The following is a 14,203-nucleotide window of genomic DNA, read 5'->3' as shown; positions in this document are numbered from 1 at the left end:
AGCTCAGGAGAGAGAGGTTTGAGCCAAGCAGTATAATGATGTTTCAGAGTACAAGTAACACCACACCCAGCCTAAAACTCATTTTGCTTTCAGAAGTTTAGGGGGGTAGTTCCAGATTTGGTTCACTCCAAGAAGCCATGGCTCATTCTTCTTCTCTGAGAGTCTTTGACTTTACTGTACTGTGGGATGGCCACCTCAGCTCTAAACAGCACATTCATTTTTAATTAACAGTAAAGGGAAGAATTGCTCTTGATGTCTCCATCCCCAGGAGCTCCACACAGTTTGCTCCTAAGTCCCGTTAGCCAGGGTTGCCTCAGATCCGTGTTCTAGCTGTGGACAAGCCGGGGAGAGCTGGCACTGGCATTTTCAGGCTTTTTCACAGGAGGTGAGCTCTGTGAAGACACTAGTAGGTCACCAGCATTGTCTATCACAGTAATGGATTCCATTCTCTCTCCCAAAGTTGGTAAGGGTTCACTTAGCTTTATAGGGCTTACGTGAGCTAAGTCATAACTATAATAAATTAGCATTTTCTAGAAACCTAGTTTCTAGTTTCTCAGTGGGCTTTTTCCCTTTTCCTTTGTGACTGGGGGCTAACACAATTACTTCTTAACAAATAAAGTATTTATTTCCTTTGTACTTCTAAAATTTGAATGAAAGCTCTTTGACTTCCATGAAGACAGGCATCCATCCATTATGCATTTTGCAGGGTTGCCTTTCTGGTATTATTACATGTTATATATCTTTCTAAGTGCCTTTATGTATGTACCTATGGGTTTATAAGAGGAAGAAAATTCTTTAGGCATTATGAACCACATTTGTTTGAGTCTGGAGGCTTGGAGAACTCCCTGACATGTAGTCTAAGTTGAACCAGGATGACCAATTCTAGCTGTTCCTCTGAATGACAGAGGATGGCTCAGCCGAGCATTTAACACAAGCAGAATAAAGCTAAGAAAATATAGACTCTCAGCTAGGAAGAAATTGTCATGACTCAGAAGGGGCTGGTTTAGGCACCTGGGAATGCACAGTAGTGCTTAATTTGCTAAACTGGATAAAGTTGGAGTCCTTTATTGTATGGATCTGTAATTTTAATTAGCATAATCCGATTGTGATTATTTTTAATATAATAAAATTTACACACAGTAAATTTGAGCTGAGAATCTCACTAGTGGTACCTTTGCTAGAAAAAAGTAGAGGAGAGGGAGAGATCTGAGGAGAGAAGCCTTACATCTCATTGTCTGAGCAGTTCATTTGTTCATCTGCCGTTCACTCAGGCCCCCCACTCCCTCAGTGCTACAGACGGGAGGAAGGATGAGACCTGGCCTGCCTTTGAGGTGCGCAGGGTGTTGTGAGAGGCAGTCAGCGGCCCTGTCTTCTCACGAGAGAGAAGTGAATATAGGAGATAAGTGTTGCTTACCAGGCCAGCTGGTCGAGCTGGTTCTTCTTACAGTTTTAAAGTGCTTAGTCTCCAAATTTGAATGGGAATAGTAAAATCACATTATGTCATAGTAATTGTGTTTGGACTACATTACAGTGAGTGCCAAGAGACAGCCTTACCTATTCTCCTTTCTGATAGTCCAGACAGAGATTTCAAAGCAACTTGGTGTCTTGGGAAAGTTTTTATTTCCCAAATACCTGAAATGATTGATTCAAGTCAGTGAATCTGTAATTTAGTGGAACCTGTTTTTCTGAAAATCATTTTAAATGTTAAGAAGTACTGTTGAAAAATTGATGTTTTTAACAACAAAAAAGCATTAATGCCTTATGCACTGGCCAGAAAGAAAGCAAAAACTGATTTCAAGCTCAAACTCTCCTTTTAATTCCCCCCCAGCCATCCAAATCTGGCCTCACTTTAGACTTGAATACGCATACAAGGTCATGTGAGTCCTAATTCATGTAATCAAAGGAAGTCAGCACCTTTTTTTTCTGAGGGTCCCATGGATGGCCTTAGATGTCCTGGTCTTGACTGCCATCTTTGGCTCCAAATCCCAGTCTCACTTAAATCCCAGTCTTCTAGGGCCAGCTCATCACCTTGCATCTCCTCCCTGTGGGTGCAGCTTGTCAGGAAGACTCTTTCCAGGCAGGCCTCACAGCTGGCTTAGCATGAACAGAGGGAAGTCACTGCTGGAACCGGAAGCCCTTAGAGGTGGCTGTCACACACCTTCGGGAGCTCCTCAGCCGTCCTTGTTACAGGGAAATACATTACCTGCAAGCCCAGAGTCACCCACCACTTCCAGGACTTTTTCTCCCTGCAGAGTATTTTTTTACTTCCCCAAATCCAGAGGCTTCCAGAATATAGCTGTTGGCTGGACTTTCATAATCAAAAAAATCTCAGAAAAAAGTGTTTTCCTAACCCAACAGCATCCACCTTTTCTAACCCTGGTCATTTACCTTTAGCCACATAAAATACTGCAGAACTTTGAAATTATAAATTTTCTTTAAATGAGTTCAGCATTCAAGGTGTCATGGATCAGGCATTCAAGGCCTCAGAGTCCCTGAGCTTTCTTCCCTGTTTGGGGGCAGCCAGGCAAGTGTCCACCAAGACCTAGTGACCCCCTTTGCTGTGGGTGATTCCCAGGTATCCCAATGCTTTCCATCTCATTGCCTTTTTCATGTGTTACATAGGCTTATAATAGTTTTTGTCACAAGAATGGTTTTAGAACAAAATACCTCAGAAGAATTGGGTCTAGTAACAACTTAAGGCCTGTAAAATGGCTACTTCAGGGGCTTCCCCAAGTGGCACAGAAGTATCTGTGGACCTGTGCCAGGTCATAGGGAGAGCACAGTGAATCTTCCTGGGGCATCGATTTCCAAGTTGATGTGGAAGGTAAATACTAAATCTAGCCAGCATGTTAGGGGGAGAATACAAAATTTGTAATCATTTTTAAGTTAAGATGTTCTCAGCATAAGCAACTTCACTGCAGCCTGCTCTCCCCAGTGTCTCTGAGGGATCAGGTAAGTCTCATCCAGTCCAGGCAACGTCAGAGAAAATTTGAGAAACACTGTAGTTAAGAATGTTCCATCATACAAAAATGTGTAACTTTTGAAAAGGTTTTCTGTTATGATACTCATTAACTTCTTATTTTGTTGACTACTGGGAAACTATATACATTCTTATTTTATGTAATGTATATATGTCAAGGAAGCTGATGTATTCATGAATCTAAATATTTTCAAATGCAATATACACTTTTTAAGGAGCCCTAATATTAATTACTTTATAAATAATCACCCCTGATTATTAGTTTTAAAAGTTTGAGTTTAGACTCATGGGGAAAAGATGGCAGTGTGAGAACTGTGGCAGAAATCTCTTCCCTAAACCACATATGTTTTAAAAATACAGCAAATACAACTATTCCTAAAAGTGACCAGAAGTAAGAGTACACCACCAGCCAGTCTACATCTGGAAGAAGTGAACATCTCACGAAAAAGGGTAAAGTAAAAAAGATGCGACCTGGCGGGACCCGAGCACTCCCCCAACCCCAGCTCACTGGCAGGAGGAAGAGAATCAGAGCGGGGGAGGGAGTGGAAGCACAGGGCTGCTAAATACCCAGCTCTAGAAATGTACCCTGGGAGCACAGATCCGCATTGCATGGTGCTCTGGAGATGAGAGGAGCTGAAACCCAAAGTCAGAGACTAAGACTGTAAACAGGTTCCCACAACTGGCTGCCCTGGGGTGAAAGAAAAGCAGGTGCTTTAAAAGACTTCTCAACAGTCAGAAGGCTGCTAAAGGGCCAAGGGTTTAGGAGAAGGAACAGGTGGACAAAATCATCCCACACGCTTATTCCAGCAGGTTAGGAACTTTCAGGAGCTTCAAGCACCCTTTTTCCCCTGGTTGGCAGGGCAGCCCTGAGGTCCTCACCACGATAAGCAGCCTGCCACTCCTTCCTCCCTGCCAGCATCTGTGCGTAAACCTGCTGTCCCCACCATAGCTGAAGACCAGCTGGAGGGCAGCCTGGCCTACAGCAACTATGCAACTTAATGCAGAGGCTTCTGCCTGTGCATGGCTAAACAGCCCAGACAGCGGAGACAGACATGGCGACAGAGAAGCACGAAAGGGCTTTGCCCTCCCTGCAAATACCCGTGCAGCTCGCCTGTGACCCCTTCCATCGCCTAGGCCATCCCGAGGGCAGCCCCGCCCATGGCAGCTTAGGGGATTAACCCAGAGGCCTCACCCTGCATGCGGCTAACTGGCCCAGACAACGGAGACAGGCACCGTGACCAGAAAGCAAAAAAGGGCTTTGTCCTCATGACAGAACCCGTGCCACTCACCTGCAACCCCCACCATTGCCCTTGGCCATCCCGAGAGCCACCCCAACCATGGCAGCTTAGGGAGTAACTCAGAGGCCACTCCCTGCATGCAGTTGACCAGCACAGACAGTGGAGACAGGTACTGAGACCAGGAAGCAAGAAAGGGCTTTGTCTTCACAGCAGAACCCACGTCGCTCACCTGCAACGCCTGCCATCGCCCGCCATCACCCTAGGCCATTCCAAGGGCCACTCTACCCATGGTACCTTAGGGAATTAACCCAGAGGCTGCCCCTGTGTGCTGTTGACTGGCACAAACAGCAGAGACAGGCACTGCAACTGGGAAGCAGTAATGACTTTGTCCTTCCAGCTGGCACCCGCACCACTTGCCTGTGAACACTCCCATTGCTCCAGGACTATGAAAAGGCAGAATAACCTTGTTTGGTCCAAAATCCCTCAAACACCAGAAAGAGGGCTCAGTGAGACTGAAATCACCAATCTTCCTGAAAAATAATACAAAATAAAAGTCATAAGCATGCTGATGGAACTACAGAGAAATATGCAAGAGCTAAGGAATGAATTCCAAAGGGAGATAAAAGAAATGAAAAAAACAATGGAGGGATTTAAAAGCAGACTGGATGAGGTGGAAGAGACTCTTAATGGAATACAATTCAGAGAACAGGAATAGAGAGAAGCTGAGGCAGAGAGAGAAAAAAAAGGATCTCTAGGAATGAAAGAACATGAAGAGAACTGTGTGACCAATACAAACAGAACAATATTCACATTACAGGGGTACCAGAAGGAGAAGGAGAGAGAAAAAATAATAGAAAGTGTCTTTGAAGAAATAACTGCTGAAAACATCCCCAATCTGGGGAAGGAAGTAGTCTCTCAGACCATGGAAGTCCACATATCTCCCAGCACAAGGGACCCAAGGAGGACAACACCAAAACATATAATAATTAAAAGGGCAAAGATCAAAGACAAGGACAGAGTATTAAAAGAAGCCAGAGAGAGAAAAAAGATCACCTACAAAGGAAAACCCATCAGGCTATCATCAAACTTCTCAGCAGAAACCTTACAGGCCAGAAGGGAATGGCATGATATATTCAATGCAATGAAACAGAAGGGCCTTGAACCAAGAATACATGGGAAGATGATCATTTAAATTTGAAAGAGGGATTAAACAATTCCCAGAGAAGCAACAGTTGAGGGAATTTACCTCCCACAAACCATCTCTGCAGTGTATTTTAAAGTGCCTGCTCTAGATGGAAGTGTGACTAAGGCTAAATAACTATCACCAGAGAAAATAAAACCACAGCAAAGGAAGTAGACAAACTAAACAGTAAACAAATGCAAAATTAAATCAGTGCACTGTATTTTAAAGTGCCTGCTCTAGATGGAAGTGTGACTAAGGCTAAATAACTATCACCAGAGAAAATAAAACCACAGCAAAGGAAGTAGACAAACTAAACAGTAAACAAATGCAAAATTAAATCAGGTACCCACAAACTCAGTCAAGGGATACACAAAGAGTACAGAATATGACACCTACCATATAAAGAGTGGAGAAGGAAGAAAAGAAGGGAAAGAAAAGAGATTCATCAGACTGTGTTTATAATAGTGTAATAAGTGAGTTAAGGTAGACTGCTAGATAGTAAAAAAGCTGCCCTTGAAACCTTTGGTAATCATGAATTCAAACCCTGCAATGGCAATAGGTTTATATCTGTAGATAATCACCCTAAATGTAACTGTACTGAATGCAAGAATCAAAAGAGTTAAAGAATGGATAAAAAAGCAAGACCCATATATATGCTGCCTACAAGAGACTCACTTCAAACCCAAAGACATACACAGACTAAAAGTGAAGGGTGGAAAAAGATATTTCATGCAAACAATAGGGGTAAAAAAGCAGGAGTTGCAATACTTCTTTCAGACAAAATAGACTTCAAAACAAAGAAAGTAACAAGAGACAAAGAAGGACATTACATAGTGATAAAGGGGTCAGTCCAACAAGAGGATGTAACCATTATAAATATCTACGCACCCAACAGAGGAGCACCAACATATGTGAAACAAGTACTAACAATTAAAGGGGGGAATAGAATCCAGTGCATACTTTTTAGGAGACTTCAACACACCAGTTACCCCAAAGGACAGATCAACCATTCAGAAAATAAGTAAGGACACAGAGGCGCTGAACAACACTTTAGAACAGATGGACCTAACAGACATCTATAGAACATTCCACCCAAAAGCAGCAGGATACACATTCTTCTCAAGTGCACATGGAACATTTTCCAGAATAGACCACATACTAGGCCACAAAAAGAGCCTTAGTAAATTCAAAAAGATTGAAATTGTACCAAACAACTTCTCAGATCACTAAGGTATAAAACTAGAAATAAATTGTACCAAGAAAACAAAAAGGCTCACAAACACATGGAGGCTTAACAACATACCCCTAAATAATCAATGGATCAATGATCAAGCAATATATGGAGACAAATGAAAAGAACAGCACAATAGCCCAACTTCTGTGGGACACAGCGAAGGCAGTTCTAACAGGAAAGTATATAGCAATCCAAGCCTTTTTAAAGAAGGAAGAACAATCCCAAATCAACAGTCTAAATTCACAGTTATTGAAACTGGAAAAAGAAGAACAAATGAGGCCCAAAGTCAGTAGAAGGAGGGAGATAATAAAGAAGGAGGGAGAAGAAATAAATAAAATTGAGAAGAATAAAACAGTAGAAAAAATTAAGGAAATCAAGAGCTGAAAATAAACAAAACAGATAAAGCCCTAGCCAGACCTATTAAGAAAAAAAGAGAATCTACACACATTAACAGAATCAGAAATGAGAAAGGAAAAATCACTACAGACATCACAGAAATAAAAAGAATTATGAGAGAATACTATGAAAAACTATATGCTAACAAACTGGATAAACTAGAAGAAATGGACAACTTTCTAGAAAAATACAACCAAGACTGACCCAGGAGGAAACAGATAATCTAAACAGACCAATTACCATCAATGAAATTGAATCAGTAATCAAAAAACTACAGAAGAACAAAAACCCCAGACCAGATGGATTCACTGCTGAATTTTATTAGACATTTAGAGAAGACATAATGCCCATTCTCCTAAAAGTTTTCCAAAAAGTAGAAGAGGAGGAAATACTTCCAAACTCATTATATGAAGCCACCAGCATCACTCTAATATCAAAACCAGGCAGAGACACCACAAAAAAAGAAAACTACAGACCAATACCCCTGTTAAACATAGATGCAAAAATACTCAAAAAAAATATTAGCAAACAGAAGTGAAAAATACATCAGGAGGATCATACACCATTATCAAGTGGGATTTATCCCAGGGATGCAAAGATGGTACAACATTGGAAAATCCACCAACAACATCCACCACATTAAAAAGAAGGACAAAAACCACATGATCATCTCCATAGATGCTGAAAAAGCATTCAACAAAATTCAATATCCATTCATGATAAAAACTCTCAACAAAATAGGCATAGAGGGCAAGTACCTCAACATAATAAAGGCCATATATGACAAACCCACACCCAATATCATACTTAACAGTAAGAAGCTGAAAGCTTTTGCTCTAAGATCAGGAACAAGACAAGGATGCCCACTCTCCCTGCTTCTATTCTACATACTTATGGAGGTCCTAGCTATGGCAATCTGACAACACAAAGAAATAAAAGACATTCAGATTAGTAAGAAGGAAGTCGAACTGTCACTGTTTGCAGATGACATGATATTATATATAACCCCTAAAGAATGCACTCCAAAACTGTAATACCTGAATTCAGCAAAGTTTCATGCTGCAGAATTAATACACAGAAATCTGTTGTATTCCTATACACTAAGGATGAACTAGCAGGAAGAGAAATCAGGAAAACAATTCCATTCACAATTCCATCAAAAAGAATAAAATACCTAGGAGTAAACTTAACCACGGAAGTGAAAGACCTATACTCTGAAAACTACAAGACACTCATGAGAGAAGTTAAAGAAGATTCCAATAAATGGAAACACATCCCATGCTCATGGTTAGGAAGAATTAATATTGTCAAAATGGCCATCCTGCCTTAAGCAATCTACAGATTCAATTCAATCCCAATCAAAATACCAATGGCATTCTTCCACGAACTGGAAAAAAGACTTCTAAAATTCATATGGAGCCATGAAGACCCCAAATAGCCAAAGCAATTCTGAGAAGGAAGAATAAATCAGGGGGGATTATGCTTCCTGACTTCAAGCTCTATTACAAACCATAGTAATCAAGACAATTAGGTACTGGCACAAGAACAGACCCATAGACCAATGAAACAGAATAGAGAGTCCAGATATAAACCCACACATATATGGCCAATTAATATATGATAAAGCAGCCATGGACATACAATGGGGAAATGACAGCCTCTTCAACAGCTGGTGTTGGCAAAATTGGACAGCTCTTTGTAAGAGAATGAAACTGGATTACTATCTAACTCCATACACAACGATAAACTTAGAATGGATCAAAGACCTGAATCTAAGTCATGAAACCATAAAACTCTTAGAAGAAAACATAGGCAAAACTCCCTTGAATATAAACATGAGCAACTTCTTCATGAACATATCTCCTTGTGCAAGGGAAACAAGCAAAAATGAATGATTGGGACTTTATTAAACTAAAAAGCTTCTGTACAGCAAAGGATACCATCATCCTACAGTATGGGAGAGTATATTCATAACTGACATATTCTATAAGGGGTTGACATCCAAAATATATAAAGAGCTCACATACCTCAACAAACAAAAAGCAAATAATCCAATTAGAAAAATGGACAAATGATCTGAACAGACACTTCTCCAAAGAAGAAATTCAGATGGCCAACAGGCATATGAAAAGGTGCTCCACATTGCTAATCATTAAAGAAATGCAAATTAAAACCACAATGAGATATCACCTCACACCAGTTAGGATGGCCAACATCCAAAAGACAAGCAACAATTTTTGGCGAGGATGTGGAGAAAGGGGAATCCTCCTACACTGCTGGTGGGAATGTAAACTAGTTCAACCATTGCAGAAAGCAGTATGGAGGTTCCTCAAAAAACTAAAAAATAGACATACTGTTTGACCCAGGAATTCTACTCCTAGGAATTTACCCTAAGAATACAGCAGCCCAGTACAATAGACAAGAAATGGAAGCAACCTAAGTGTCCATTAGTAGATGAATGGATGAAGAAGATGTGGTACACAGTGGAATAATATATATTATTCAGCCGTAAGAAGGAAACATATCCTACCATTTGCAACAGTGTGGATGGAGCTAGAGGGTATTATGCTCAGTGAAATAAGTCAGGCAGAGAAAGACAAGTACCATATGATTTCCTTCATTTGTGGAGTGTAACAACAAAGCAAAACTGAATTAACAAAACAGCAGCAGACTCGCAGAACCCAAGAATGGACTAACAGTTACCAAAGGAAAGGGACTGGGGAGGGTGGGTGATAAGGGGATTAATGGGCATTATGATTAGCACACATAATATAGAAGGGCACGGAGAAGGCAGTATAACACAGAGAAGACAAGTCGTGACTCTATGGCATCTTACTATGTTGATGGACATGACTGTCTGGGATATGTGGTGGGACTTGATAATAGTGGGAATGTAGTAACCACAGAGTTTCTCATGTGAAACCTGAGCATAAGATTGTATATCAATGATACCTTAATAAAAAAAATTGATAATACTCAGAACTGATGAGAAAGGGCAGAAAACATATGCAAGCCTATCCCATCTATACTCTCTTAATACCAGAAATCGGAAACAGCCTCAAAGTCCTTAAACAGACAATTGCTTAAATGCTGTAACAGGCATACAATGCAATAGTGCAGAAGAACCCAAAACAATGACATACATAATTTTAATTAATATAAAAAGTTATGTATACTTTTATTAATTTCTGAAGTAATACATGCCTTTTTAGAATAGATAATGCAGATATATATAAAGTAAAATGATGACGTTTCCTCTACCTACCCCGCTTCTATTCCATTCCCTGCAGTCAAAAGTTTGTTTTGTACTCTGCTAGTTCTTCTCCCACCACAAATAAAATCATATTGCTGTGTATCTAAACACACAGAAGTTTTAAACAAAATATGGGTCATTCTATGAACATATCCTAATACTTGGCAACTTCCTTTTCTCATTGTACATATCAAGAATATCTGTAATATATTAAGTACAAAATAAGGTTATAAAACAACATGTTTGGAGTGATCCTGCTTTTACAAAGTGGGTGTATATATTTGTGTCAACAGAGAGAAATATCTAGACACATGGATTTCTTGGTGAAGTGAGTACAGATGATTTTATGCTTTTTCCACTGTTGGACTTTTTAAATAAGGAGTTTGTATTACCTTTTTGTATTACTTTTATAACCAGAATAAAATCTGCTTTACTAAGAAAGAAAATGTTTGAGTTTAATAAAGTTATTTTTCTTAGTTTTTCCACCTAACTAAAAAACATCCATTTATCTTGAACTGTAAATAGTTCTTTATTTATTTGGCTTTCAAAAAATTACATCACCACCATTGAATTTATCTGACTCAGACCAGTAAAAATTTAAGATTATATTTGTTAGTGAAGTTAAGTAGTCTAAGAAGTCTTTTTTAGATTTCTGACCATATTATGTATCTAAATTAGTATTTCAAATTATCTTGAGCATGTACCACAACACATCAGTTCCCTTGTGAATCTCTTCGGGGCAGATGATTTAATAACCATGGGATTAACCAGGCTAACGTCAAAGTTGATTTGGGATGTTGTACTATTTCTTGCTCTAAGCTGTTACATTAGTCAAATACAAATGTTCAAGAGTACATTTTCATTAACATGCTGTATTTGTCCGGCTACTTCCAAATGTTTTCTTGGTCTTCATGCCATGTCATTAATTCAATAAATGTTTAATAGAAGGTTTATTAAAGTTTTGTTATTTATACTTAATGTAAAAGAGTAGAAATGAAGATAAATTAGATTAAAGTGGAATCAATAAAATGTAATTAAAATAATTTGGAGTACAATTTAAATAAACTTCTGGTTCATTTGAAAGTATTAAAAGTATGTGATCACAGCTTAAGATATGTTCAAATGTACCATTATGGAGAAAATAAGAATACTGTATTATTTTAAATTGCATTATTTAAAATAAGAATATTGTATTATTTAAAATGCATTTTCTAGATTCCTTGAAAAAGACTATTAGCTTTAGTCTAAAAATAGAAAAGATAAAACTAACTTAGCTATGGTTATTTAACAAATATCTGGGTTAAGCAACTGCTCATACAAGATTTAAATAAAATGTACAAGAAGATAAGTATGGTTATTGTTGGCTAGGATAGTATAGTATATAGAAATCCTTATAGATCAGTTACATTTTTTTCACTGATTCTTTAACTGTGATTATAATCTTATATAGGAAAAATACTATATAGCAGGATGTTACTGACTTGCCTACTGTAGTATGAAATAAATTTTAAAATTTGAAATGAATCATATTAATCTAAAAATTCTATCACTGAATTAAGGTAATAAGGAGAAAGTTCTTTTTTTTTCCTGGAATGTGATTAAATCAAGTTTTGCAATCTAGTAAATAAGCTTTACTTTGACTTAAAATATTGTTCATACTAAGAATATTGGGTAAACAAGAATTATGACTAAGCTTTACTGCAATTCAGAGCGTAGCATAGGGACAGTCTCTGACTCTATGAAAATGCTGACTTTTGTTGGTTTTGCTGGTAGAGTGAGGTTTTAATGAACTTTTATGTTTTTATTATTAGGCTATCAGCTGCAAAGGTCAACACAGTATATCATACACTCTGTCAAGGAATCAGACTGTGGTGGTTGAGTATACACATGATAAAGATACGGATATGTTTCAGGTAACATCTCCTTTTCTTTCTTTTTATTGAGATGTAATTAGCATAACATTATATTAATTTTGGATATGCAGTGTAGTGATTCCATATTTGTCTCTATTGCAAAATGATCACCACAGTAAGTCCACTTAACATCTGTCACCATACATAGTTATAAAAAAATTTTTTTCTTATGATGAGAATTTCAAGACACTATACCACCTACTTCAAATATGCAATACAGTATTGTAGTCACCATGCTGTACATTACATCCCCATAACACATCTTTTCTTAATTGAAATTTTTAACACATTTCCCCCTCAATTCTGTGTTTTGATATATAATTAGGACTTCTAGCACAGTAACGTTTGGTGATGTACAAGGAGAAAGATGTGAGGATAATATATTTGAAAATTAATTCTTGTTTGGCTTTTGAAAGACTAAAGGAAAACAATTCTAAATTTGCAGAAGACATTATAAAGGCTACCTTCTCAGGTTCAATTTAATTAAAAATGGATATTAATAACAAGAATAAAAAATTTTAAAGCCACTTTTAAAAGCCAACTTGTTCAAAATACTCCCTAAATAACACTTGAATAAAAGAGGACATCAAAACTACAATTATAGTCCTTTTAAAAAATAACTATGAGAATATTATATAGCAAAACTCATGCGATGTGACATTGTACTCAGAAGAAAATATAAAAACTTTTTAAGTGCCTTCATTTTCTGAAAGGATGGAAGGAAGGAAATTAAAGAACTAAACATCTTAGTTCTTTTTTTTTAAATGACAGTAAAAATATACAGATTTGGGAATACCTTTAGTGATATATAATAGAGAGTCCAGAAATACATCAAAAGAAAGCAGAGGAAAGGAATTAATTTAAAAATGCATCAGTTATTTTGAAAAATAAAGAATTAATAATATATCCAAGATTCGGTACTTTAAGACAACAAATTTAAGGCTAATATGGCAAAACAAACATGAATTGAGAATCATGAAGCTTTGCATATCTATATGGAAAGGTGAATTATTAAGTAAATGATGTTGAAACAGATGTCAAAAAGGTATCATAGATACTAACATCAAAAAGGGGATATAAATAGCTCTTAAAAATAAGAATATACTCAACCTCACTTATAGAAATGTGACTTGAAATCAGAGAGAGATTATTTTTCCATATCAGATTGGCAAAAATCCAAAAAATTTCAGATGTGGGAAGCTCTCCTACATCCTAGAATTTGGTATAACCTCTACGGAGCGGTGATTTGGAAGTATCTATGAAAAATACAAAATGCTTGCACTCTGACTCAGCTCTTTCTAAATCTCTTCTCTTCCTATAAATTTTCCTAAATATATCCAAAATGACGTTTTTATTGAGTTATTGCTCGAAGCATGATTTAACAGCAAAAAATTGCAAACAATCTACCCTTCAGTAGGGTACCAGTTCAATAAATTCAGATACAGCCATACAGTGGAGGCTTCCAAGTCTGTAAAGCAGAGAAGCTCTATGTATAGACCCAGGAAGTACTCCAAATGTATTAAATGAGTTAAATATTAGTATTATCAAATATATTGTGCCCTTGTTAGTATGATATCCAATTAAGATTATTTAATGTTAAATGTTAAATAATTCGCTATTAAATATATTAAATAGTATATCAATCAAGCATTAAATTAGTATAAATAATTTAAATAATGCATATATGCAAAAATCCCCAAAATAATTAACAAGACATTATTTATAAAGCAGTTGCCTTTGTGGGCAAGAGGGCTACCAGGTGGTACACTGGGAGGTATGTCACATGTTTTGATTTTTTAACCATGTTAATGTGATACCTAATTTAGAAAAACTAAACAATTTTACGTAGTCGTAGATTTAGACATAGTTATTTAAGAGCCAGTTAGAACTCAAAAGTAAGATTTATTGTATTTAGACAAAATACTAACAGTGGTTTTACTCTTCATGCTATTCTATTCTATAATATTCTATATGCCTTTTCTTATCACTCTTCCAAAGTCAGTCTC

The 14,203-nt window shown here is 37.4% G+C and overlaps 1 protein-coding gene across 2 annotated transcripts in view; it reads left to right on the top strand.

Moving 5' to 3' along the window:
• Window positions 1-14,203, top strand: part of PELI2 (pellino E3 ubiquitin protein ligase family member 2) — a 217,430-nt gene that overhangs the window by 180,841 nt on the left and 22,386 nt on the right. The window contains exon 3 of one of the 2 annotated variants that reach the window (XM_073211191.1): window positions 12,096-12,197. The exons of the other annotated variant lie outside the window; for it this stretch is intronic. Coding sequence (XP_073067292.1) covers window positions 12,096-12,197 — 102 coding nt within the window. The remainder of the gene's footprint in view (window positions 1-12,095; window positions 12,198-14,203) is intronic. 2 annotated transcript variants of the gene reach the window in all.

The sequence above is a fragment of the Manis javanica genome, chromosome 8 (assembly GCF_040802235.1).
Source record: "Manis javanica isolate MJ-LG chromosome 8, MJ_LKY, whole genome shotgun sequence".
Lineage (NCBI taxonomy): Eukaryota > Metazoa > Chordata > Mammalia > Pholidota > Manidae > Manis > Manis javanica.
The sequence above is the reverse complement of the archived record's forward strand: the minus strand, read 5'-3'. Positions and strand labels throughout refer to the sequence as shown.